At 50.4% G+C, this 27,867-nt stretch overlaps 1 protein-coding gene across 1 annotated transcript; it reads right to left on the bottom strand.

Annotated features, from left to right (window-relative positions):
- Positions 1-5: 5 nt before the first annotated feature.
- Positions 6-27,867, bottom strand: LOC125623137 (immunoglobulin lambda-1 light chain). Its single transcript, XM_075120271.1, has 4 exons — positions 27,797-27,867; positions 27,356-27,648; positions 5,143-5,179; positions 6-698 (listed from the first exon to the last, which is right to left on the bottom strand). Exons 1-4 carry the CDS (start codon positions 27,840-27,842, stop codon positions 376-378), a joined length of 699 nt encoding a protein of 232 aa, XP_074976372.1. The 5' UTR covers positions 27,843-27,867; the 3' UTR covers positions 6-375.

Below are 27,867 nucleotides of genomic sequence, written 5' to 3'. Positions count from 1 at the left end.
GCAGATAAATGTCCATCTTTTATTGCAGAATCATGATAAACAACTTTTTAAAAACATTTGAAAGAGGCAATAATTTTAACTCTTCACAGACACAGCGATAGCTGAATGTATCTGGTTTTATTAATATCATAACAAGGCTGCATCAGAGACTAAAGCAGGAAGGAGAATTCCAGGGAATGCAGAGGGATGAGAGCAGTGGGAACATGGGACTAAAAGAAGATATCAAAGGGATCATCAAAGATCCCCCACATCAAACAGGAAGCAGAGCTGCTGGAGATCAGCATTAAGGTGATGCTACAGACTGATCCCAGCTCTTTTGGGAAACTCTCTAGTGACTGATCTGGGAACTGGCCGAGCCCTCTGGGGGTGAAAGGGTTAAGAACACTCTGAGCTCTTCAGGGACTTCTCGAAGTTCTTCCCATCGTGTGTCACCAGGCAGGTGTAGGTCTCATGGCTCTTCCACTTTGATGCATCCAGAGACAGGTAACTGCTGGCCATGAACTTGTTGTCACTCTGTTTGGATGGCTTGGTCGTCTCCACTCCAGTAGACAGCTGCTTGCCGTCAGCTTTCCAGGTGACTTGGACTGAGCCTGGGTAAAAGCTGCCCAGCAGACACACCAGTGTGGCTTTGCTCTTTGTTTTGATCTCTTCCGAGGATGGAGGGAAGAGGTGCATGGTAGGAGATGCCTTTGGCTGACCTACAAGACAAGTAGATTCAGAGTCAGATTAGGAACAAAGCCAAAGAGAATTCAGATACACAGTGGAACATCAAATTCAGACGCTGCCAGTGCAGAATCCAAGGTACTAGATATTTTGAGCTAGATCCTCACCTACTATAAATCAATGTAGTTCCATGACACCAGTGGAGGATCTGGCTCTTCGGGTCTATAAAGTTTTTTTTTTTTTAAATAAAGTCTGTGGGGCCTGAGGGAGAAACTGCCTGAACTGTAAATCAATGCTGCTTTGTAACTACAAAGTCTTACCATTAAAAATCAAATGAAAGCTCACCTATATCCCCGGATTCTATCTGGTAAAGATAGAGTGGAGTAGAACAGGAAAAGCTAAGTTCAGCTAAAACACTGCGCTAGCCCAATATAATGATCTCCCGTGTTAAACATCCCCCAGCATCTCTCCTTGTACTTGTTCCCTCTCCCACCAGCTAAGGAACCATATGGCACTGACGCTGCATTTGCATGATTGCCCAGGAATTCAGGGCCGAGGAATGTAGCTGGCTTATTCTTTGAGTCAACCACGTTTGATCTGCTGCGAGCTGCCCTCAGAACATCGAAAGCAGCTGTTGCTTTCATATGCAAAATGGCACTCCGCTATGGCTGGTCTGCTGTCATCTGGCTCTAACATATCTATCTTTAAAACTGCCAGCTAGCATTTGCCATCTTGTGTCGCTGGCTGTAGGAAAAGTGGATGTTTCAGAGGGCTCCAGGTTTAGCTCTGATTTGGAATCCTGCCTGACCTGAGAGCTACTTAAATTGGTTTGTTGGTATTCTAGAAATTTGTGCCCCTTCAGTATCTCCTCCTGCAGGATACTCCATACACGGCAGAGAACTCACATAGTGTGTTTCAAGTTTTTATTCTTACTGTTTTCTCAATACTTTGGGGCCGCATGTCGGCAAATTCAGCTCACATTGAGGCAGGTACTGAGGGAAATGTTAAGCCACTGATGTTAATTTGATTGCATCAGAGAAACCAAAAGCAAAATTTGGGCCCTTAAAATAAGAACTAGGGCCCTAATCCAGTTGAGCACTTAGATGCATGCATCAGCCATCCCCTGGAAGTCAATAGACTGACTACTCATGCGCTTAAAGTTAAGCACGTGCTTAATTGCTCTGCTGGATCAGATTCTTTGTGCAAAGATTTAGGATAGATTATGGCCCATAGGCAGCATCAAAGTTTCCACAGATTCAGAATCTGTCACGGCACCCTACATTGATAATTCCTGTGGGCACAGTTCTCCCACTGCAGATATCCTGCTTGCCTGGAATTAGGCCTTTGGTCCTAGCATTAATAATCTTGTCCATTACGACCTCATTGGCTCTACAGCTATAACAGCTGAACATCACATTAGTGGGAATGAATGGCCCTTTACTGAGAAATGCTCAGCCGACGGCTGACCTGGCACAAGCCAACATTTAATCCCATAGCTCCGTTACTGCAGAGTTCACAATCACTCCGGGGCATTGCTACGTCAGATTATTTCTTTGTGTTCAAGTCAGAGAAATTTAGCCTCTTAGGCCTTGATCCTGCAATCAGGTCCATACCACCGGCCCGGGCTGGATTCCTATTGGCTTCAAAGATGCTCTGTGAGTATGCCTGTGTGGATCCAATTGCAGGAGTGGGGCAATATTTTATCGGAGTAGAGAGCCGGAAGGGCTCGCTCTCCTGCGTTCAGTTGTACAGCGTTTGGCAATTCAAAGATATATCTTTAGTTAACCTGCGTCTCTGGGGCAAACTCTCCTCTCATCTACGCTGTGTAAATCCTGTGTAGTCAATGCACTTTTGCCACAGTACCGAGAAGAATATGGCCCAATATTTTCAGAAGTCAATTTCAGCTCATGTTTAAAGAAACCTCCTTGCTAACAACTGCCAGAGCGGCTAATATTCACAGCACTGATTGCCGAACAATCAAGAGAAGCAGAGAGCCATCTAGAGTTCCCTGTGTTTCATCAATGATTGTTCAGTGCTACATTGCAGTTAATGCTGCAACCAATAACCGATAAGATTCCCTCCTCCTGAAGGGAAACTGATCTTTCAGAGACTTAAGCCCTTATCCTGCAATGAGTTCCCCCAAGGGGACCCATGTGCTAGCACAGAGGCCCACTGGATTCAGTGGTCAATGATAGTCACTCAGAGCTCAAGGTTGTGGTCAGATTCTCAGCTATTGTAAATTCACGGCTTTGATTGAGAGAGGCCAATATATATATATAAAATGTTTGTGTGAGTGTGTGTGTGTATACACACACAAACACACACACACAAACACGCTGTTGGCAGGAGAACCCATCATTTTAATATCTTCTAGGACGAAGTGAATCCAGTTACTCCAGATTTACACCAATGTAACCGAGAGCAGATTTGGCCCATTGTTTCTGGATCGGGGTTCATTTTCTCTTAAATGACAACGTTCGTCCCATCAGAATATCTAAAATTTCTAGTTCAGTGGCTTTCAACCTTCTTTTCATTTGCGGACCCTTCAAAGATTTTGAATGGAGGTGTGGACCCCTTTGACAACCTTAGCCATAGTCCGTGGCCCCCCAGGGTTGAAAACCACTGTCCTAGATGTTTTAAGAGAAGCTTTCTCAAAAAAAAAAAAAAATTTTGAACATTGCTGGTGTGACCCTATCTGCTGCTGGTTTCCCTCTCCCTAGTAGAGAGGAATAAATATCTGTGGCTAAACTCCCAAAGGAAATCATCCCTTGACTTAGTTCTGCATATTCTGACTGCACAGACATGTTCAGACCTGCACACACGGCTTGATTCTCAGAGACGCTGAGCACCCAGCACTGCTATTGGGAGCTATGGGCGCCCAGCACTTCTGAAAATTAGCTAATAAGGGTTGGTCACTTTCCTCCTAAGCATGTGTGGTAATTGCCAGCTCAGTGGTCTGACACTGTACAGCAATTCCTATTGATCTGATTCTCAGAGGCACTGTGCCATCACAGATCCCACTGAATTCATAGTCTGGCCCGTTTCAATGCAGCTGTGCAGTGCTGGGCAGGGACATGCTTTTGTCCTGTCGCAATGATCATCCTCTGTCCCGAAGCACAAGATATCAATTCCCTTGTCTTTGCATGTGCAAGTCACAGAACAGTGGAGTTAACTGGTCATAAAATTATCCAGCTTCTTGTTAACTCAAGCTACAGTGTTCTACTCTATCATCTCCCCAGGGGATAACACACCCTTTTACTTAGCGAATACATACTTGCCAGCCGTTCCACCTAGAGACCCCGTGGCTCAACGGGCAGTCAAAAAGGAGGAGTGAGCCGTGCTCGCTTGTTAACAATCACAATAATTCATTCATAACCTTAAACACTTCGACTGAATCCTCTCCTGCACCTCTCTATTCCAAGCGACAGAGTCCTACTTGGAGCAGTTCCTCATCCGTATGTGAGTCTCGCTATTTAAGACCATTTTTGTTGCCTATCTAGCTACCGCAGGTATTCCTTGCGCCCATTGCAGTAATATCTAAGTAACTGCCTGACCAGGAGAAATCCTTCTCTGGCTCTTTTCAGTCTCTGCAAGCTCCGATACAACAGTGACTAGCCAGCCAGATGCTTAAAACTGAACAGGCTATTTGCAAAAGAGGGTGTCTCATGTTTCAAGAAGAAGTCATTTGCTCTGTATCCCTTTTAATTGCACCTGAGAATTCAAAGTCTCCTTTTAATTGCTTCTGCCCCCTGGATGACCGAAAACATCCACCTATGTTTTCAAGAGGAGTTTCTCTCTCTCTCTCAGCTCATTGACCACTCCTATTTTCTTTCCCTGAGTTGAAAATTCTCACCAAAACCGTCTAAGTTTTCCAGCATAATCTCAGGAAAAGCATCAGACACAAAAAAACCAAAAAGCAGCTGTCATTTTTGACCATTTCTGAAACAAAGACACTTTTTCTTTTTTGGCTGCAGGACTGACCAGTCGTCTATGAAACTAAAACCTTATATCTCAAACTCCTGAATATTTTCTCCTCGTTACCATAGCCTTACCTGGGAATCTTTCCATCAGAGAGTGAAAACTGACATAGAAAGTTTTGTTAGATAAACAATTAAAATACAATTTGCTGGGCTCTGAAATTAGGAGGTACCCCCCCGCCCACACACACACCTATAGCCTGTAATAAAACAAAACCCTGTTATGTGACCAAAGCTTTGATCAGTGGGGACTCATCAGTAACAAAAGGGCAAAAACATTTTTACAAGTGGAAAAATCTGTAACTACACAGGACCTGCGTTTTGTCATTCAACAGAGCAACCCCCCCTCTGTCCATGCACACATTTTCATGGTGATTAGGACAGAGTAGAAGAGCACCCAGCCTGGAATAGATAGAGAAGTTGAGAAGGGGAGACAAAGGAACAAAATTCAAAACTCGCAACAACTGGGAAACGATTGTAAATGAATATTAGAGTGACTTACCAAGGACGGTCAACTGGGTTCCACCGCCGAAGACATACGCACAGTGACACACGGCTGTGCAAAAATATCCCAGCAGCTGCTTGCTTCTGCTTTGTGGCCCAGGCGTCCCATCGGCGGGGTGAATTAGACGGGGAGGTTGATTGGCCAGAATGTTGAGCTTTGGGAGAAGGGACCCAGATTTCTCTTCTCTGAAGAAACTTGGGTGATACAGGGGGACGGACAATAATTTAGTGGGGAGTGTAATTGTGGAATCAGCTTCTCTCCCAAGGGATAAGCCACTGTGCCTCTGGTCAAGGTCTTGAGTTAAATAGGATGCTAATCCCAAAGAACAAATTCTTTCTCTTTGAGTCCTAGCACAGGGCCTTTCTATTCAGATCTGTTTGTCATTGAGCATCTTGGCCTGTCTTCTTCACCAGCTCGTCCTTTCTGGATCTTTTTTCCTCCTCATTTTGGCAGAATGGGGTCACTGGGCCCAGCTTGGTTTCCATTTCTGTGTTTTTGACCTTTCTACGGTGCCCTGCTACCTGGCAACGGGCCCCGTGTACATATGTGAGCACAGTGAGTGTAACATTAATGGAGCTGGTGCACAGCAGTGTTCAGAACCCATAGAATAAACCAGATCACAGAGACGAGCAGAGTTTCCACCAGCCAGCCTGGCACAGGACCTTTCGGCCCGGAGTCCAGGGGCCTCCAGGGAACCGCACAACAAGACGTGGAGAGCTAAGAAATAGGGGTTGGGAGGAAGGGGAGCCTGGCTCTCTCTGTTATGAAGTTGTCCACAGAATGGATAAGGTGGCAGGGACTGGAGTATGGATCAATAAAATACATCGTACTGGAGCCGATAGACAGAATTGAAAAGAGGCTACATGATTATTCCCAGTTTCCAGAATGCTGCGCCGGGCCAGTTCTAGCAAAGGGCCACAAGCAATAGTCTCCCCTTATGAAGCCAGCACCTTATGGGCCCCCCTGTATCCATATCTCCCCTGAACCACCCCACAGACCATGGCACTTCCCCCCACTCCATGGCTGCAGACTCCCCTACTTTTCAGGCTGAGCGTCTGAATCAATGTGTGATCTGAAATGGTCGGGGAGGCAAGAAGGTCACAGACAGATGTCTAGAGTGTAGGGGTCCCTTTGCCCAGGTCCTTTGGAAACTCAGAGCTAGCCGCAGCGCAGCCTTGCTTTCGTTTAGGTCAAGACAAATAAAAATCAAGAAAAAGGCGATATTAGGACTTGAAATCTGGTTTACCTGGTTCCGTATTTCTATATTTCCAGTGAGCCTGTGGCTTGATTCCCAGTGGGTCCCACTGATGCAGAAGGTCAGGACAATGAGGTTCTTTGCTCTGAAATCCACCTTGATGCCGTGAACGAATCCCATCCTGGAAGGAGAATGCAGTGGCTAAAGGACACTTGCTACTGAAGTATCAGCAGCATCCTCCATTCGGCCCACAGCGAAGGCAGCGCTGGAGACGTCTTTAGAACATGCGAGCCCAACGGGTTCCCCAGAAGGCCAGTCAGAGACATCCCTGTGAAGCAGCAGGTAGGAAGGCTCCTGGGTGTTTGTCGCAATGTACGGGTTACTCTTGCTGTAAACGGCCCTCCTAGCCCCGGGGGTTGGTCCTTGCTGGGAACCATGGAGTGATCCACAACAAGGGGAACCCACAGGCCATTTCCAAGTTTTGAGCCATGACGTGTGCTGTCTCTTAGGATTAGGGAGGGTCTGGCTGCCCCTCGCAGAGTATGGCCCTCTGGATGTTCACACCATTGACATCTACCATAAGCATCTTCTGTGCAAGTTCCTGGGTCCCAAGAAAGCCACATAGGTCCGTCTTTCTGTATGTCCAAGGCACAAAGCTAAATTGTCCCAACAGATGCTGCTCCTACAGTCTAATAATTCATTGCAGTAGCAAGATAAGTCCTTCCCCTATCTGCCCCGTGGGGGATGGATGGGCACCATCTCAGCCATGGACAGAGTCTTCTGTTCAACTGGCGTCTTCAGGAATCCCACTGCTCTGGCTCTGCCACCTGACTGGGAACTGAAACATCACTTCTTAACCCCTGGATTCAGCCAGTTATGCCTGACAAGCTGAGCTTGGTGTGCGCAGTACAGGCCAGAGACAGAGAGGAACATCGGGTGATAGGTACAGCTGGCAATGTGAGCTTGGAGGGGAGGGGCCAGGAGCCAAGGGCTGAAGCAGACAGAGTCAGCGGGGGCAGTGACGGCCGATGCCTGAACACATCTGCAATAGCAGGTCCCCGGGGAAAGGTTTAAACTGAAATTCAAGCCTGCTCCGTCAACCCCAGATTCCCAAGCTACTAGGGCTTCCTGTTGCTCTTTAAAGCCTTTCTTCAATAACATCCCCTTTGAAAGTCCCCAATCCCATACTGTGCAGGGTGTTCAGTCCAGACCGAGCGACCCCCTCCCCAGCTGGTGGGTGCTATTTTAAATGGAAGGATTTTAAAGTGAACATCAAAATGTTCAGACACCTGATTCCATGCTCTTGGGGCTGGGGGGGGAGGAGAGCAGAAACCTGCCCAGCTGGGAAAATAGCTGGTGTTCGGCTGAAAAGATGAGGGCATTCCCGTAACATTCCCCATCCTGATCATTCTATTACTGCTCCGAATGGCCAACCAGGGGGGAGACCCTAGAAAGCAATTAGAGGCGGCAAAAGGCTCCAGCTTTCCAAAGCTTCCTTGGAGGGGGGCGGGGGGGTCCCACTCACAGTTTTATTTCAGTCAAAGTGGCTGCCGCCTCTCTGCTGTCCCTTGTGTGGAGCAGCCAGAGCTGAGATGCGCTAATGGTAAGAAAATACTGCACTGCACCTGCCCTATCAGAACCGAATCCCCTTGGATCAGCTGACGATGGCAGATGGACTCATGAAATTTACCTGTTTCACAGCTGGTTGCTTGACCCTGAGTGGCAGTTTTGTACACCTGAAATTATCTCATAGGCGGGGAAGTGCCAGTTGGTCCCGAAACATGTAGCCGATGAAAACCTGCCGTGTGATATCATGCGGCAGGACAGTTACCACGTGTAATCAGTAAGTGCCCTCTGCGGTCAGCTCCTGTGGTCACAAGTTGACTTGTGGTTACATGATTTCATGCTTTTTTTCTTTTTCCATTGATGCACTGAAACACTCTAGTCATGGGGGAAACACACTGTGGGGTTGAGCAGTCTTGCGTTGCCAACTGTCCTGCAATTGCATGCGCACCTGGCAGATGGTGTGTAACTGTCTGGCTCCTGGAAACCACTTCCTTTTCCTGCTAAACCTGAAAGGAAATCAGAGTAGTTTCTGGGGAGCGTAAGTGCCTCTCAGGGCAAGTGGCAATCACTCTGTTTATAGTTCCCTGCATGCACAAGAAGCATCATGCAAGCAGCCAGGCTTTCAGGAAAGCAAGTCTCCCTTCCTTCAGTTGGTAACCATTCACCTCTGGGTATCTGGATTCCAAGCCTTTTTATTGCAGGAATGAGGCTGAGTTGGTCTCTGCCTTGCCCCTGTTCCCATGGGCAGTCACCCTACTTGGAGAGCTTGGAGTGGAATGACCACAGTGCTGGGGGTCAGGACTAGGATGCCTGGGTGGAGCTGCCTGGAGAAGTGGCCGGTGCTCTGGCTGGGTCTAGCCAGGGCTATCAATCCCTTATGTGTCAGAGCAACTGTTTCACCAGTTGGCATTAAACCAGAGCCAGGTGAAGAGCCCCGTTAATTCCTTTCACTACCGCCAGGACCAGCTCATTCTGGCTGGTTGGGAGCGACTGGGCCAGAGAACATACTCCCTGCTTACCTAGGGTGCCGTGCTTACCTAGGGTGAATGTGTGAGCCAGCCCAGCCAGCACGCACACATCGCTTGGGGCTGCTTTGTTTTGGATTCAGACTGGTCAACCGGCTTCGTTTAGCTTGAGAAAAACTCAGACTCCAACAAAACCCAAACCTGTGTGTGTGTGTGAAGTGTCTCATAGACAATCCCACCCCCTTTGTTTTACTTTTTCCTGGCTTATTGGACCGGTAAGGGTCAGAGACTCGGCAAAGAATCGAACCAAAGCAGAGAGCACTAGCCCAGCTTTCTCAGCCAGTAGCCCTCCCACCCCCCGAGCATCGGTGTTCCCCACCCCACCTTGTTTGTGGCTCAGGGCATCTGGTGGCCAGTTGAAGCTAATCAGACTTCCATTATCACCAGCTCTCTTTTCAGTTGTTCTGGCTGCTGGTCCCTGGCTTGCCGAGCCCACCCAGTTCTCTCCACAGGCCAGGGCCTGGGCAGCATCCCAACACCTAGACCCTGTTTGGAGGGTTGAATGAAACTTCCATGGGGCTCAGGGCTTGTTGTGCTTTGCCAGGGTGTCCTTTCACCCTGTTGTTAGCACAGTCTGTGTCAGAGCCAAGCTTTCAGCTCTGCTGACGGTGATTGGTCATTGACATTGTGCAGTCAGGGGTATTTACACGTATCACTTCACAATGGCCATGCCCTTGTCACATGGAGCGAAGACCAATTGAGCTCTGATCACTCATCAGCTGAGTGATCAGCTAAGGCCTCAGTGAGTAGCTGCGTAGCCTTGCGTAGGATGGTTGGGCACCATGTCAGGCCTCTCCCACTACAACTGCTTGAGCTGGACATGGAGACCTCCAAGAAACACCTCGGGGGCTGCAAGAAGTTGGGTGTTGTAGACGGGGTAGGTGCTGAGACCGATCGGAAGTCGGTGTCTCAGCACGGCGTGAGGGGACATGATTTCTGGAAGAAACATCTTTTAGATGAGACGTGAAATTGAGCTCCTGTGATAAATACTACTCCTATTTTGGAAGCATTTTGCAGCTGTCTAAGGAACTCCTGGCCATTTGGGTTCAATGAGACTCCACAGCACTTTCAGGTGTTAACCCCAGTGACCTGGCCTGTTGTAACAAAGCTAGTTACATTCTACCTACCTCAATTTCTCATTGGATCGGCCGTATTATTATTCTGTGCTGCCTGCCCCAAACTTGTGTGTCGTGATGTTGTGGGCTGTACATCAGCTGTCTCTCTCCACCCCAGAGGTGGCTGCAGATCAATGATGGGTGATCTTTGTAGATCATTTTGAGAGGGGCTTTGGGAATCCTCCAGGATCAGAGAGGGCTTTCTCAAGGCAAGAGACTGTTGGTTTTGCTCTGGTGCACTTGGGCAGCTTTGCATGGCAAGGTGGGGCAGATGACTGTGCTCCGCTTGAGCAGCCTTGCCTACTATTCACCGTGCCGTCACTGCACGTGTGCTGTGCAGCAGGCCACAAGCCGCTCCTCCAGGTCAGTCATTTGTCCCAGCATGTACTTGAGTCTCTTAGGGACATGAATATGGTCGGTTACTCAACTTCATTGTTTCTTAATGAGTGCAGTCTTAGCAGCTCATAATGCCCCAATTTCAGACAGGGATGCTGAGCCGTATACTCTAAATAATACAGGTCAGGTAAACATTTTGTAGCAAGCTGCCATCTCCCATCAAGTTATGCATACGTCTGAGTCCACGCAAAGGGAAATGATTAAACTAGCCAAAGACAAGGAACAGGAGATGGACCTAAGCCCTGAAATGCAGCAACAAATTAATATTGGGCAAATGTCAGACACTGACAATCAGTCGCAACACAGTTCAGATAACGGGCAAGGCCCAATTCCCAGAGCTAAGCAATGAGCCTCCCTCTGCTAACTCCCTGACAGTGCCAGGAAATTCAGATCTGGATGCCTCTACTCCCCCTGCAGTTACCTCTCCGCCCCCTGCCCCTGCCAAAGTTTGCTTCTGTTTAGATCCAGGGCTTGAGTTCAGGCCTCTCTAACAGGAACTCAATTCAGAGGAAAAGAAAACAGATTGGCCAAGATTTTCAAAGGTGGCTAGTGATTTGCGGGTATCCAAAGGGGGCGAAGTACCTGTCGTGTGAAAATCAGGCTCCTTTCCCGTGTCTTCAGTTGGGCAAATAGAAACAGAGGCTCCCCAGATCCCTGTCCTTTTGGAACATCTTAGCCAGATTATGATTCCTGGGTGTCTGTGGGAATCTGCAACTCTGCCTGCGCCCCCCAGCCCTGCAGTAACCTCCTTCCCTGGTGCACATCCCCATCTAGTGTCCTTTTGCTGCAGTGCCATGTGAAGATTCCCGGGTCTATGTCAACCAGACCCTTACAGCTGGAGACGCTTCCTGCTTGGGATGAGCCTGAAGATGGCAGCAGAGCCACAGAGATCGGAGCTGATGTGAATCCAGCACTCACCTCACGGACCATGGTGTCAGACAAGCTGGGGCTGGGGCAGGCAAAGCAAGGCCAGCAGAGGTCAACGTGCACCAACGGATCTGGTCGCTCCTGGCAAAGGCAGAGACTGTTTCCAAGGGCTAGCTGCCCAATGGAGCAGGTTCTGCCTGCTGATCACTTATGAAAGAGCTCAGTTCCCACCCGGGCACCTCACAGGAAATAGGGGGCTCAGAATCCAGCAGCTCCTCCCTGGCTCTCTGAGTGCAGAGACCGACTCCTCAAGTCATCGGCCTGCTCACAGCTTTGGAAGAGATTGCCCAGGTATTGGGGCAATCGCATCAGGATAAGGTAGAGCAGCCACCCTCTCCCAGTAAGGTTCTATATCATTCCCCCTTTTGGTGACCTCAACGGCCCTTTTCTGACACCAGCGTCACCCCTTTGCTGAGCGGTGGCAGACGTTAATGCCGTTCGGGTCGGTTCTCCCGCAGTCAGTGACGTGGAGTCCGGGTATGTTCTGAGTGTAACTTGTTCGTTCACACATACACCAGTCCAAATGTCATTCCTGGATAGTCTGATGCTTCCCTGTGAATATTTAAGCAAACAGCCCTGCTCCGTCACCTGGCCCAGGGGCTTGTTTTACTCTGGAAATCTCAGGATCTCTCTTTGCTGCAGGCTCAAGTGTTCTGGTATCCTTAGCCTCTGTTTGCTAGAAGTGGGGAATGGGTGACAAGGAATGGATCACTTGGTGATTACCGTTCTGTTCATTCCCTCTGGGGCACCTGGCATTGGTCACTGTTGGAAGACAGGATACTGGGCTAGATGGACCTTTGCTCTGACCCAGTATGGCCGTTCTTATGTTCTCTTGGCAAGACCTCTAGGGCCCTGACTAGGGATGTCTCAAGAGGGTGTAACTGGAGCTGTAGCTCCCCTGCTCATGCTGGAGGGGGTGACGACCCTTAGCCAGTCTGAGCAGAGAGTTCCCGTCCTGCACCAGGAGATGGAGGAGGGAGACAGGGAAGGGCCATTCACACAGTGCACGGAGGCAGCTGGGAGGAGTTGTCCTCCCCTCCTCCCCACAAAAAGAGAGAGAAGGAGGAGGGAGATGTTCCACCTAACCCCCTGCAGAGGGAACACAAGGAGGAATCAGGGGAGCGCTGTGCATCTCCTGAGTGAGGAAATGGACTTCACTGCGAAGAACAACTCTTGTGGGATGTGTTATAGGCAGAGACCAAACACTGCAGCCTCTGCAGTTCTGTCCCCCAACACCATCGTACGGTGGGGGAGGGAGGTTTTTGTCTCACTTCCCCATCTGGCTGGATCACTGTGATTTGCACTACTGGCCCACACCGCACAGTAATAATCAGCCTCATCCTCTGACAGGGCCCCGGAGATGGTTAGATAGCCTGCATTACTGGCCATGTCTTTGGAACCAGAGAAGCGAGCAGGGACCCCAGAGCCCTGGGTCCTTGCTGGACTCTGAATAGTATCTCAGAAGGAATCGTGGAGAATTCCCAGGTTTCTGCTGGTACCAAAACACACTGTAGCCACTGATACTGGTCCCACTGCTCATGGTGCAGGAGAGTTTCACGGTGTTTCCTGGGGACACTGACACTGAGGGCGGCTGAGTCAGCACAGGCTGCGAGCTGGAACCTGGAAAAAATATGGTAGAAACGTGTCAACCCCTCCCTGTCCGTCCCCAGCCACTAGTAACAGGGTTTGTGCAATTGGCTTCAGTAGTAACTTCATTGTGTATTTAACCTGCTCTCCCTGTTCTCACCTGTGCACCATGTCCCCAGGAGGACAATGAGGGGAACCCAGAGCATGGTGAGGAGATTTCAGGCCCTTGGAAGAAACGCAGCGAGAGGTGCTGACAATGCCTGACAGTGTCTGCTCCTTATATTGACCCTCCTGGGGTTAAAGTCTTCTTTTATGTTCATCTGCTCTCATCTGATTGGCCCTGACGATCCCAGGGAGGGGGCTGTGCGGGAGGAGGGACAAGCTACAGCCCTATAAGAGAGAGCTTCCACATCCCAGATGAGATTTGACTATTTGTGTCTAATCTGTGAACAGTTTTGCGTCGACCGAAACTGCAACTTTAGCTGAATAAATTATTTGTCAGAAACATTTTTCCAGCTCTAGTGATGCATAACTCACTTTTGCCCGAGTGGTCCCCTGGGCCTGCTCTCAGTCTGTGTCCACCCTTTGGTTCTGCTCTGTGGTTCTCTGAGTGCCTGGGCAGGCAGGTAGAGTCTGCAGGGGTCCCTAGCTGCTGTGGGGTGTGTGGAGAGCCCTCAAGTCGGTGGCTGAAGGGGGCTGAGGAAGTTACAATAAATGTTTGTCAGTCTCAGAGCCTCGTTCCCAGCACATCCAGACCAGGGAGAGGGGCAGGTATCCACCTTCAGCAGCACTTACTCTGACCTAGGGGAAGGAATAAAATAGGGAGGGAGATAGGACTAGTGCTGTTGGGATAGGACTGGGAGCCGCGAACTATATCGCTCTACTCCCAGCTCCTGCACTGCCTGCGCACCCTTGGGCATGTCATATGATCTCCCTGGGCCGTGTTTATCTCTGATGTAACTGCACCGAGATGTAACTGCATCTAGAGTTACAGGGCTCTAGATCAGGGTGGGTTTGGCCAATGAGGTCTCTGTTTTCCCATTTGAGAAGTGGGGACTTTAACATGCAGTTATTTACCTCTCAGAGCCATGGTGAGAATTCATCAGCTCTTGTTCATGGCTTTGGGGGTGCCATTCAAGGGCTAACTCTTAATTTCAGGTGACAAACATAGCCCAGTGTCTGGAAATATTAAGCAGCTGGGCATGTGGGTGGCATCTTTATGGGCAGTCTTGTGGATAAAAACCCAGACTGGCCCCCAAGAGAAAAGCAACGGGAAGGTTCTGTTGACATCTCCAATCTAACCCAGCCCAGTGCATTCATACTGCCGCCCTTGCCACGAAGTCAGGGCTATACTCACTAACTTTCACCCTCTCTCTCAGGGCTCTGAGAGTTTGGCGCAGCTCTGTGCAGTCAGAGCCCTCCTGCTCCTGCACGTTTCACCTCAGGAATCGGCTCCTTCATAGTCCTGTTATTCAGAGATTGTGTCTCTCTCTCCCGCTGGTGCCTTTTTCACAAGCCTCGGGCCCTGCTCGCACTGGGGCTGGAGTGCGGGCTCTGAGGAGGCTGGGAGGGCTCAGAGAGTTCTACTGCATTCAGGAGACAGATGCCCGCGAATCCCAGATGCTCCTGGGGATGGAGAGTGGGAGAAGTGAGGTCTTGCTGCTGGATCCAGGAGCCCAGTGACTTTCTCCAGTGCAAGGTGTAACAGCTCTTGCCAACCAGCTATTATAACATAAGAAGAAATCCGGGAGACTTTATGTAACGGTAAACTCTTTAATTAACTTATTACTGACTACTGTGGACTTGCCTGCCTGGCTCCAAGTGCTGTAGCAAAGTGCTCCTGCCGATAAGACTCCTGACATGATGACTCCTTCCATACAACAAAACGGGTAACTTGTTCCTACTCCAAAGTTCCTTCTGTTGTTACATTTCCTTTTCTAAAAAAATACACACAATTTAACTAATTTTCAAATTTTTATTTAACTGTATTGACTTAATGTAGCACCCACAACTCTAATCTGAATTCTTAAAAGTCTAGAACAATTACCCTCTTTATCATAGAATCATAGAATATCAGGGTTGGAAGGGACCTCAGGAGGTCACCTAGTCCAACCCCCTGCTCAAAGCAGGACCAATCCCCAACTAAATCATCCCAGCCAGGGCTTTGTCAAGCCTGACCTTAAAAATATATAAGGAAGGAGATTCCACCACCTCCCTAGGTAATGCATTCCAGTGCTTCACCACCCTCCTAGTGAAAAAGATTTTCCTAATATCCAACCTAAATCTCCCCCACTGCAACTTGAGACCATTACTCCTTGTTCTGTCATCTGCTCCCACTGAGAACAGTCTAGATCCATCCTCTTTGGAACCCCCTTCCAGGTAGCTGAAAGCAGCTATCAAATCCCCCCTCATTCTTCTCTTCTGCAGACTAAACAATCCCAGTTCCCTCAGCCCCTCCTCATAAGTCATGTGTTCCAGTCCCCTCATCATTTTTGTTGCCCTCCGCTGGACTCTTTCCAATTTTTCCACATCCTTCTTGTAGTGTGGGCCCCAAAACTGGACACAGTACACCAGATGAGGCCTCACCAATGTCGAATAGAGGGGAACGATCACGTCCCTCGATCTGCTGGCAATGCCCCTACGTATACATCCCAAAATGCCATTGGCCTTCTTGGCAACAAGGGCACACTGTTGATTCATATCCAGCTTCTCATCCACTGTAACCCCTAGGTCCTTTTCTGCAGAACTGCTGCCGAGCCATTCGGTCCCTAGTCTGTAGCGGTGCATGGAGTTCTTCCATCCTAAGTGCAGGACTCTGCACTTTTCCTTGTTGAACCTCATCAGATTTCTTTTGGCCCAATCCAATAATTTGTCTAGGTCCCTCTGTATCCTATCCCTACCCACCAGCATATCTACCTCTCCTCCCAGTTTAGTGTCATCTGCAAACTTGCTAAGGGTGCAATCCACACCATCCTCCAGATCATTTATGAAGATATTGAACAAAACCGGCCCCAGGACCGAACCTTGGGGCACTCCACTTGATACCAGCTGCCAGCTAGACATGGAGCCATTGATCACTATCCGTTGAGCCCGACAATCTACCCAACTTTCTATCCACCTTATAGTCCATTCATCCAGCCCATACTTCTTTAACTTGCTGGCAAGAATACTGTGGGAGACCGTGTCAAAAGCTTTGCTAAAGTCAAGGAACAACACGTCCACTGCTTTCCCCTCATCCACAGAGCCAGTTATCTTATCATAGAAGGCAATTAGATTAGTCAGGCATGACTTGCCCTTGGTGAATCCATGCTGACTGTTCCTGATCACTTTCCTCTCCTCTGTCTTGCAGGGTTTCTTAGCACTCTGCCTTTAGAGGTAGTACCAGGAGTATCAGGGGCCCTTTCCCCCCCTGTCGTTGAGCTGACCACTTGCGACTCAGTAGATTCAGTACACTGGTTTAGTATTGCTGGTATTTCTGAGCTGGATGTTAGCACAATTTCTGTTTGTCTCATATTTTCATTCTTCTCCTGCACAATTCTGTTAGTGCTCATCAAATACTGTCTGCTTCTTCCATAGATATCTCCTTCCTCTGTCTCAGCAAGATAAGATTTTGGAGCAGGGTTTTGGTCAATCATCAATGCAGATTTCCATGCTCCTTTTTGACAAATACAGTCTCTCCATTTTTCAGTGATGATAAAGGCTTTGCACCTTGTCAAAGAAATATTTCTGCTTTGCTTGTCTCAATTTTAGGCTAGTTTGTATGTCTCCTTGTATCAGCTTAGGTTGTACCAACGTTGATGAAGTCAGGACTCGGGTCCTTAGACTTCCCAAGATGAGGAGTTGAGCAGGTGATCTCATATCCCCTCTAGGTGTATTCCAGTAGTCCAGCAGGCTAAGATAGGGATCTGTGTAACCCAGGCTAGATTTTTTAAGAATCCTTTTTACAGTTGGAACTGCTCTCGATCATTCCATTTGACTTCAAGTTTTGTGAATCAAGTCCCATTGCTTTGCAAAATTTTTTAAGTCTCTGGCACAAAACTGTAGTCCATTGTCACTAATGAGTTCTTCAGGTATGCCATGCCTTGCACATATAGACTTGCGATGTCTGATGAGAGACACACTTGTGGTGTTCTGAAGGAAGCAGACTTCTAAGTATCTGAATATTAATCAGCCACAATAAGATACTCTGCACCTTGAAACTCAACAGGTCCATGCCAAGTTTCTGCTAAGATCTGTCTGGGGCCTCATGTGGTAGCACTGGTTCCTTTTGATTTTTGTTTCTGAAAGTTTGACATGTGTTGCAGAGACTGTATCATGTCCTCAATTGGACAGCACGTGCTCTGCCAATAGATGGCATCTTGAGCTCTCCTTTTACGTAGCTCTGCTCCAAGATGACTGTCCTGAATAATAGCCAAGATCTCTTTTCTGAGATTTGCCGGTACTATGTTTCCACCATTCTTAAAGACAAATCCATCTTGCAAACTTAGTTCCGCATTATATAATGAATAAGCACAGATATCCTCTGGTACGTCCAGTCTCTTATCCAGCCATCCTTGCAAAATAGTTTGTTTTAAGGTTTGTTGGACAACATCATTTGCAGTAGCTCCTTGGAATTCCTTCAATTTCTGTTTGGAAATAGAAAAATAAGCTATCATAAGATGTATTGCAACATCAGCTTCCTCTGAACTTACTCCTTCACTTTGAAACATGTATGCTCTTGATAAAGAATCAGCAAGTGCTAATTCTTTCACTGGTCTATGTCTCACTTCCAGCGAATATTTCGGGAGTGTTAACAACCATCTAGGAAACCTTGGTGGAGCACTACAAAGGTTTTCTGAAAATGGCCTAAAAGTATGTTTTCCCAGCTACTTTTTGCCCGTAGGTAAACTGATTAAATCAAATACAGCCAAATACTGTTTTCAACATTTCTTCTATCTGGGCATAGTTCTGTGGTGTGGAAGTTTAGAGCTTTAGAGACACGAGCCATAGGAGCCCTGTTTTGCAGCAATACAGCCCCTAATTGGGAGAGCTTGCATCCACTGGCATAGCGACTGGTTCTTTGGCAGTATGTACTTCAGCACAGGTGTCCTTGTAAGCAATTTTTTCAAGACTTCATGTGCCACTTCCATGTACTGGCATCCCAGCAAACATGTCGTCTTTCCCAACAGTTGCCTTAAAGGAGTAGCTCCCGTTGACATGTTCAGCATACATTTCCCAAAGTAAGTAACCATTGCAAGAAATCTTGGCAATTCAGCCTTGCAGGCCAATAAGGCCATTTCAATAATTTAAGTTATCAGGTTTTAGACCTTCATTTGGCAAACGATGCCCCAAATATTTTCTCTCTCTCAGATCCAGTTCAGTCACAGATTCCTTTCATGACAGGTGTCTAGAACTCTCTTGAGCCTTTCATCATATTCCCATCTGGTATTTCCCCACCCAATATGTCATCTGTATAATATTTAACACCTTCCAGACCTTCATATGTCTTTCGGATCACTATTTGGTACCCTTCAAGAGCTGAACAGATGCCCACAGGAAGTCTGGTGAACCTGCACTTCCCAAATGGTGTGCTGAATGTACACAGTCTAGAACTTTTGTCATCCAGCTGTACTTGCCAAAATCTACTACTGGGGTCCAAATCACGGAAAATGGCAGTTTTTGCTAACTTGCTGGTAATTTCTTCCACTGTAGGCAATTGAAAGTGTTCTCTTTGTATTGCTTTATTCAGATCCCTCAGATCCAAGCATATTCTTATTTCATCTCCACCTGATTTGGCTACACTTACTATAGAATTGACCCATTTTGTAAGTTCTTGCAACTCTTGTTATTACTCGCAACTGTTCCATATGGTGCAGTTCTTTCACTCCCCTGTCTCTAAATGCCACTGGAACTTTACCAGGTACATGAATTGCAGCCGGTACTTGTGAATTCATCTTTATGGTGTGCTTACCTGGGACGCACCCCCACCCTGCACATCCATCCTCTTATTCTCTAAATATATCCCAATCACCTTCTGGTTCTTCCGTTACCAGATTGACCCTCTCCACTTGTCACAGTCTGTAAGCCCAGTATGGCTTGCGAGTGAAATTCCAGCAACACTTTCCTACCCTGATGCTCACAGTTCAAACTGCATTTACCACATACTTGCAGTGGGTCCCATGAGTAGCTTATCAGCTGGATACTAAAGTGCAAAGTGGTTTGGACCTTAATGTGTTGTATGACTTTAGAGACATCACATTGGCCTGTGCCCCAGTATCGATTTTAAAACTCATTGTTTTGTGATCATTAATGAGAAAATCCACATTGCACTTGTCGTTGGGAGGCTCAGGACTCAGCATACTGAGGAATAGATCTTACAATTGCTCATCTGCTCCTGCCAGTGGGTGCGAGTCCAGTTTGTCCATGTAACAGGAATAGGGACGAGATCCCATTGCTCTCTGAATTGTCCTTCCACTTGAGATCTCTGTGCATTGAGTGAGATTGTTCACAAGAGTTATGAGAGAGACGCAGCGTGGTCCCAGGCTCTGCCTGGAAGGATTTCTGGGCAGATTAAATAGGATACCTGCTTCTCCGCCTCTGAAATGGCCCCTCCTGCTGTCACAGGACGAATGCTATTACACGTTCCCCTTTGATGATGAGAGGTTTGTGTCTCACTTCCCCATCTGGCTGGGTCACTGTGAGCAGTGTCGCTGTCCCACACCTGGCAATAATAATCAGCCTCGTCCTGCGCCTGGACTCCAGTGATGGTTAACGTGGCCGTGTTACCGGAGCTGGCCCCAGAGAATCGCTCCGGGATTCCAGAGGGTCTCTCACTGTCCTTGTATATGACGAGTACAGGGGCACGGCCAGGTTTCTGCTGGTACCAGTACACATACTTGCTACCAAAGTTGTTTCCTGAGCAGGTCAGTTGAGCATTTTGCCCTGGAGACACAGACACTGAAGGCAGCTGGGTCAGCATGTACTGGGCGAGCGAACCTGCAACAGGAGGAGAAAACATAGGGATAAAATCATGATGATTAAAGCTCTGGGCCAGCAGCCTGGGGAACCAATGGGAGAAATGGCTCTAAAATCAAAGTCCCCTTTGATTGAAAGACTGAGATAATCTTCCCGCCCGCCCCTCACACATACACACCATCGCCGCACCAGAGCAGTAAGTGAGCAGTGAGAGGAGGAGAAAAGCCCAGGCCATGGTGGATCCAGACAAGCTCAGCTTCCTGTGGCAGACAGGTCTGTGGCAGGGACCCTCCAATTCCCTCTTAAACCCCCAGCGCTGGAGAATGGCCCCTTCATGCAAATCGGCCCCCTGCTCACTGGCTGCTGTTGGCACCTCCCTCCCCTCAGAGACAGCTAGGGACAGACCCAAGAATTGTTTTGTTTCCCATTTGCAAGGGAAAGTGATGCTCATCTTGGGGGCGAGGGGCTCCCGAAGTGCTGTGTCTGGTCAGACCTTTACTGTTCAGAGCACTCCCCCTGGAGTGAGGAATCTCCAACGTTGTCTGCTTGGCATTGCAAAGCTAGCTGGGTTTCTTGTCATTGTCTCCGATATGACGCACAAACTCCCAATTCTACGGGGTTGGCTGGACTTGGCTCCTCACTCTGGGAACTGCAACCTGGCCACTAGTGAGCGGGTCACAGCCCTGCTCAGGTCTGGCCCTGCCGGCCCACGGGAACGAGTGAGGAGCTGCTGGTTCATCTTTTCTTTCTCTCTTTAAGCCGTTGTGCCAAGTGTGATGCCCCGTTTATTTCTGGCAGAACCTCGCACTGCGTCCTTTGTTATTCAGCAGACGGTGAGTGTTCGTGGGCTCGAGGCGGAGGGGTCTAGTGCTGGGCGCACTGACAGCCCCTGCCTCTGAGCGTGTGGCAAACTCACCTTCCCCAACATCTAGGGCCGGTGCACACCAGCACTCACAGCCACTCCCTGCAGTGGGGTCGGCTCCCACAGATTACTATTGCCCCCTAGTGGCCAGCGTCGCACTTGCCACGATTACGTCCCTGACTCTCCAGGCCGGTAGGGAACATCGCTAGCCAGTCCCTTCCAGCATTCAGCCTCTTCCTTTCAGGATGTCCTTCTCCACACTAACCAACGGATCAGGCCCTCGGCTTAGTCACGTTGGGCAGAGATCAGCCAGTTATTGAGGCAGCTGCAGCCCCCTGGATGAAGATTAAGACATTCTAGAGCTGGGCAGCCACCGGGGTGCGGCTACATGAATCTAACTCTGTGAGACACGGACAGACCCGTCCCCAGGGGAAGGGGCAGGGAGGCAGAACCACCCCGGGCTCCTGCACGGTGCTTTACCCTGCACTTTTGAACATTGCCGGACAGAGAAGAAATTGACTGTTACCACCTTAGATCCCCTACACCGAGAGTGCCGAGGAACCGTAAATCTCCACAGTGTTCAGGTGCAATAACAATATCCTGGAAGAGCGTCTGTGTCATTCGATGCCTCGTGCTGCACCCAATTGGGACTCCCAACTAACCCTCTTGCGGGGGTGAGATCCCCCCTGAGGCTCTCGATCCCTGCTCTGCACAGCTCCAGTATGGCCGGCGCACTGTGACAACCCTCAGGAGAGTAGGTAACGGCATCACTGCCATATTCACCCCACTCCCCTGAGGATTGCATTCAGAAGTAGAGCAACTGATGGGCTGCTGAGGATCCTGGCCACCTCCTGAGAGGCAGGGGTGTGTCCCCTCGCCCTTTCCTCAGGACCCCCTGGGGTTCTCAGTAGCAATGCCTGCTTGGCCGGGCAGGGGCTCTCACAAGGGCTGTCTGGTGGAGGACTTTCCAATGCTCCACTGGGAGCAGAATGGGCCTCTCCACTCATGGGCGCATGGAGCCCTGTCTGCGCAGCGGTGGAGTCTGTGCCAGGGGAGGGAGGATTCAGCCCTGACTCACCCCAGCACAGGACTCTGCGTGTGCCCAGCACCCCAGCAGAGCTATGCGGAAATCGCATCAGCCAGGGCCCCAGTAAACAGAGTGCTCTAGTGGTGAGAACCTACAACAAGCAGCAGGTTCTCAGGGTCAAGATGAGTGGGTGGGTCACAGCTCTGGAGCTGTTGTTTCAGGCTTTTTGCAGACTCAGGCAGGTATCAGGGACACTGCAGTCATTCTTCAAGCTTTTCTTAACAACCCATGAGGACTTACTGTAATTTCTTGTAATGAAGGCCGAGATTCTGTTCTCATCCCAAGAGTCATGGAGCCAGGTACTGGGTGCGAGTCCAGTTTGTCCCTTTAACAGGAAGGGGGACGAGATCCCCTCGCTCTCTGAATTGTTCTTCCACTTTAGAGCTCTGTGCATTGGGTGAGATTGTTCACAATGGTTATGAGGGAGACGCAGCGTGGTCCCAGGCTCTGCCTGGAAGGATTTCTGGGCAGATTAAATAGGATACCTGCTTCCCCGCCTCTGAAATGGCCCCTCACGCTGTCACAGGACGAATGCTATTACACATTCCCCTTTGCTGACGAGAGGTTTGTGTCTCACTTCCCCATCTGACTGGGTCACTGTGAGCAGTGCCGCTGTCCCACACCTGACAGTAATAATCAGCCTCGTCCTGCGCCTGGACTCCAGTGATGGTTAACGTGGCCGTGTTACCGGAGTTGGCGCCAGAGAATCGATCGGGGATTCCGGAGGGTCTCTCACTATCCTCATATATAAGGAGTAGGGGGGCGCTGCCAGGTTTCTGTTGGTACCACTGCACATTCTTGCTACCAATGTTGCTTCCCGAACAGGTCAGTTGAGCGTTTTGCCCTAGAGACACAGACACTGAAGGCGGCTGAGTCAGCACGTACTGGGCGAGAGAACCTGAGACAGGAGGAGAAAACATGGGGATAAAATCAATATTTAGTGATCTAACCCACCACAGGCCATGCAGGAACCCGAGGAACAGAAAATCCCCTGAGTAAAGAGGTGGAGAAGATCTCTCCCGCTAATAATACCTGAGCAGTAAGTGAGCAGCGTGAGGAGCAGAGGGGCCCAGGCCATAGTGGGGAATCCAGACGAGCTCGGCTTCCTGAGGCAAATGGGTCTGTGTCTGGGACCCTCCGATCCTCTCTTAAACCCCCAGTGCTGGAGAACGGCCCCTTCATGCAAATCAGCTCCCTGCTCACTGGCTGCTGCTGCCTTTCACTCCCCAAGAGCGAAGGGACCCAGGGGAGAGCCTCTCTGCATAAATCCCCTCAGACACCTGTTGGGGAAAGGACTCCTTTGCCTTTCATCAGCAAGAAGAAAGTTTAGCTCATCCCAGAGGTGAGCAGCTCCAATGGGTCTGGTATACTCAGAACGTCAAGTGCAGACCCCTCTCCCCAGAAGTCTCTGTGACGAAGTGGGACTGTTCTTAATGTTTCCTCTGAATAGTGTGGGGGTGCCTCAGTTTCCCCTAGGCAGTTCTTAAGTATCTAGGGGGTGGGGTAAGGGTGTATGATCATTGCAGAGCCCTAGAGGGCAGGTGTGTGCAGGAGTCTGGACACAGAGAATGGCCGACACCCTGTTTCCTGGCAACTGATGGCCTGGGCCCTTCCCCCTCTGCAAGGTGAGAGCTAAAGGGTTGGAGAACAAAGGAATCAGGTGACCACCTGGCCCGGGGAAAGGAACAAAGCCCAGAGGAGGAGGGGCTGGAGGGGGTTTTCAGTTTGGGGCTGGCTGGGACATGGAGTGAAGTGCAGATGTGGTTGTCTGGCTCACTGCCCCCCAGAATGGACCCAGCTGAGGGGTCCCGTTCTCTGCACCTGCAAGCTCTGTTTTAGACCATGTTCCTGTCGTCTAATAAACCTTCTGTTTTACTGGCTGGCTGAGAGTCACGTCTGACTGCGAAGTTGGGGTGCAGGACCCTCTGGCTTCCCCAGGAGCCCCGCCTGAGCGGACTCGCTGGGGGAAAGCGCACGGAGGGGCAGAGGATGCTGAATGCTCCGAGGTCAGACCCAGGAAGGTGGAAGCTGTGTGAGCTGTGTGTCCTGAAGACAGGCTGCTCACAGAAAGGCGACTACCCCAGAGTCCTGACTGACTTCATGGGGAGCAGTTCCAGAGCATCGCCCAGGGACTCCGTGACAGTCTCCAATTTGATCTGCCTGAGACCTCAAATTAAACTGTGGTTTCTTCTCATGCTCCCAGGCCACAATAGTTTTCAGAGTCAGGCCACCATTTTCAGTCATTGCAGGAATGCTGGCCAGTTTTGGGGTGATCATTTCTGGAGTGCTGGATGGTGTGGGTGCTGTTGGATGGGGACTGGTGTGGGGGCTGGTTATAGAGTGGGTGCTGGATGGGTGGGTGCTGTTGGATGGAGACTGGATTTGGGCTAGTTTCGGAGTGGAGGCTGGATGAGGGCAGTTGATATTTTCAGACTTTACATGAATCCATGGTTCCCAGGACTGTCCCGATATGACGCAGAAACTCCCCATTCCACGGGGCTGGCTGGACTTGGCTCCTCACTCTGGGAACTGCAACCTGGGCCCTAGTGAGCGGGTCACAGCCCTGCTCAGGTCTGGCCCGGCCGCCCCATGGGAACGCGTGAGGAGCTGCTGGTTCATCTTTTCTTTCTCCCTTTAAGCCGTTGTGCAAAGTGCGATGCCCCGTTTATTTCTGGCAGCCCTCGCACAGCGTCCTTTGTTATTCAGCAGACTGTGAGTGTTCGTGGGGTCGAGGCGGAGGGGTCTAGTGCTGGGCACGCTGACAGCCCCTGCCTCTGAGCGTGTGGCAAACGCACCTTCCCCAACATCTAGGGCCGGTGCACACCAGCACTCAGTGGCCAGCATCGCACTTGCCATGATCACTTCCCTGACTCTCCAGGCCTGTAGGGAACATCGCTAGCCAGTCCCTTCCAGCATTCAGCCTCTTCCTTTCAGGATGTCCTTCTCCACACTAACCAGCTGATCAGGCCCTTGGCTTAGTCACTTTGGGCAGAGATCAGCCAGTTATTCAGGCAGCTGGAGGAAGATTAAGACATTCCAGAGCTGGGCAGCCACTGGGGTGCGGCTACATGAATCTAACTCTGTGAGACACAGACAGACCCGTCCCTAGGGGAAGGGGCAGGGAGGCAGAACCACCCCGGGCTCCTGCATGGCGCTTTACCCTACTGGACAGAGTAGAAATTGACCATCACCACCTTAGATCCCCTACACTGAGAGTGCCGAGGAACCGTAAATCTCCACAGAGTTCAGGTGTAATCACAATATCCTGGAAGAGCGTCTCTGCCTTTCGATGCCCTGGGCATTCATCCCACTCCCCTGAGGAGTTGATTGAGAAGTAGAGCAACTGATGGGCTGCTGAGCAACCTGGCCACCCACGTGAGAGGCAGGGGTGTGTCCCCTCTCCCTTTCCTCAGGACCCCTGGGGTTCGCAGTAGCAATGCCTGCTTGGCCGAGGCAGGAGCCCACAGGGGAGCTGTCTGCTGGGGGACTTTCCAACACTCCTCTGGGAGCAGAATGGGCCTCTCCACTCAGAGGATCACGGAGCCCTGTCTGCACAGCGGCAGAGCCTGTGTCAGGGGAGGAGAGACTCTCACTGTCCTTGTATATAACGAGTGGGGGGGGGGGGCACGGCCAGGTTTCTTCTGGTACTACAGAACATACTATTCGTCAGTCTCTTCTCCTGTGCAGGTGTTGGGGTCGGGGGGAGTGTGTGACAGGATGCGTGTGTCTGTGTGTGTGAGCGGGAGAGGGAGAGACAGAGGCAGTGAGTGTTGGGGGAGAGTGAGTGTGTCGCCATGCTGTCTCATAAGTTGGAACAGCTGCTGTCCCAGAAACACCATGAGAATCTTCCCCTCTGTGCCAGGGGGACCCGTTGTGGGGCTGTCAGGCTGAACCAGGCAGGATCCAAGTATGAAGAGGCTCAGTGTGGGGGGATCTGGGTGTCCCACCTGTGTGGGACAATCTGGGTGCAGGCAGACTGTGGCAGGATCTGGATGCACAGGGGCTCGGGGAGGGGCAGGGTCCAAGTGCAGGGACAATGGGACTGTGCAGGGGCTTCCAGGTGAAGGTGGTTGGGGATCAATGGAGGGGTCTGGGCATGGGGGTGTCAGCGGAGGAGTCTGGGTGCATTTAGTTGGGAGATCAGTGGAATGGGGGTATGGATGTGGGGGCTCAGGGTGATGGAGCACATAAGGGTCGGGGTTTGAGTGCAGGGAGCTCAGTGGGGGTGGTGTGGGTGCAGGGGTGGAGGTCTGGAGGCAGGGGGTTTGGGTGCAGGGGGTCTCCAGATGCAGGAGTTGAGGTTCAGTGGGGTGGCGTTTGGGTATGGAGAGCTAGGTGAGTTTTAGGTGCACGGGGTGAGGCTTGGTGGGGGTGTCTGGATATGGGAGGTCCAGATGCATGGGAGTTGGTTGGATGGGGGAGCAGCTCCCCGTACAGTGTCCCCTCTTCCTGCAGCTGAGGAGCGATGGGGGCAGGAAGCAGGGGAGGATGCTGAGCTTGCTGCAGCTGGGGAAGGCTTTTTGGGGTTAGTCTGACACAGCCCCACACTCCTTGCAGGGGAAGAGGAAGTCCCTTCCTCTCCTGCCTCCAGCCTAGCCGGGACTAGCAGCTGATTCTGGTTCAGGGTTGACGCTCCTGGCTGGGGTATCGCCAGCCCTGTGGTGATTTACTTCTCCATCGGCTGCTCTGGGTACCTGAAATGATGTACCTGAGCTGCTAGGGAGTGGTGCGTGACTGCTTTTGCAGCGTCCCTTTTCTTCCCTGTTAGAAAGTCATTTTTCTGCAGGGAAGCAAAGAAATCTGTGGGAGACATGAATTCTGTGTTCACGCAGTGGTGTAGGATTCCCCTAGGAGTAACGCCATTCTGCAGCTTGTGGAAGATCAGCTGCCCCCAATGTCACACACGCCCTGATGACATTCCTCTGCATGGCTGTACAGAAGCATCACGACAGTCATTGCAGCACACAGGCTGTTCCTCGCAGCGTGCTCTGCTTCTCTGTGTCATCCACGCCATCAACTTGGAGATCAGTGTCCAGCCTTGGACTGTTACCAGTAGAAGGGCGTCCTCATTCCGGGGGACAACAGAAGAGGAGACAGAGTTCAGAGCTGTGACAGAGCCGGGGTGGGTCTAATTCTTGTTTCTCCCTGTAAGAAGAATGAGGAGGAGATCCCATTGCTCCCTGCATCAGCCTTTGACTTTGCAAGCGTTGGGGTGAAATCTTGGCCCCACTGCAGTCACAGGCCAGTGACATCAATGGGGCCAGGATTCTCCCCCATGCAGGGAGGTGAGATGGCTTCCAGGGCTTACTAAGGAGCCATACTGTGACCCCAGGCTGCTGAGAAGGGTTTGTGGGTAGATGAAATAAGGAGTCTCCATTCCCACCTCGGAAAGGGCCCCTCACGCTGTCACAGGAAGAACGAGAATAAATGTGCCCCTTAGACAACAGAGGTTTGTGTCTCACTTCCCCGCCTGACTGTGTCACTGTGAGCAGAGCTGCTGTCACTGTCCCACTGCTCACAGTAATAATCAGCCTCGTCCTGCGCCTGGACTCCAGTGATGGTTAACGTGGCCGTGTTACCGGAGCTGGCCCCGGAGAATCGATCGGGGATTCCGGAGGGTCTCTCACTGTCCTTGTATATGACGAGTACGGGGGCACGGCCAGGTTTCTGTTGGTACCACTGCACATAGTATTTGTCAATCTTTTCTCCTGTGCAGGTGAGTTGAGCATTTTGCCCTGGAGACACAGACACTGCAGGCGGCTGGGTCAGCACGTACTGGGCGAGCGAACCTGCAAGAGGAGGAGAAAACACGGGGATAAAATCATGATGATTAAAGCTCTGGGCCAGCAGCTGGGGGAAGCAATGTGAGAAATGGCTCTAAAATCAAAGACCCTCTTTGACTGAAAGACTGAGATAAGCCCCCCTCCCTCGCCGCACCTGAGCAGTACGTGACCAGTGTGAGGAGCAGAGGGGCCCAGGCCATGGTGGATCCAGACGAGCTCAGCTTC

Source organism: Caretta caretta, chromosome 15 (genome assembly GCF_965140235.1).
Source record: "Caretta caretta isolate rCarCar2 chromosome 15, rCarCar1.hap1, whole genome shotgun sequence".
Taxonomy (NCBI): Eukaryota; Metazoa; Chordata; order Testudines; family Cheloniidae; genus Caretta; species Caretta caretta.
Note: the sequence above shows the minus strand (reverse complement) of the source record. Positions and strands in the feature narration are given on the sequence as shown.

What these genes read in the sequence shown, in the direction of transcription:
- LOC125623137 (XM_075120271.1), bottom strand. Translation starts at nt 27,842, where the DNA reads ATGGCCTGGGCCCCTCTGCTCCTCACACTGGTCACGTACTGCTCAG. An exon ending in AGCAGTGGGACAGTGACAGC is followed by an intron (nt 5,180 to 27,355) that starts AGCTCTGCTCAC and finishes TGTCACTGTGCG; the next exon opens with TATGTCTTCGGCGGTGGAAC. An exon ending in AACCCAGTTGACCGTCCTTG is followed by an intron (nt 699 to 5,142) that starts GTAAGTCACTCT and finishes CTTGTCTTGTAG; the next exon opens with GTCAGCCAAAGGCATCTCCT.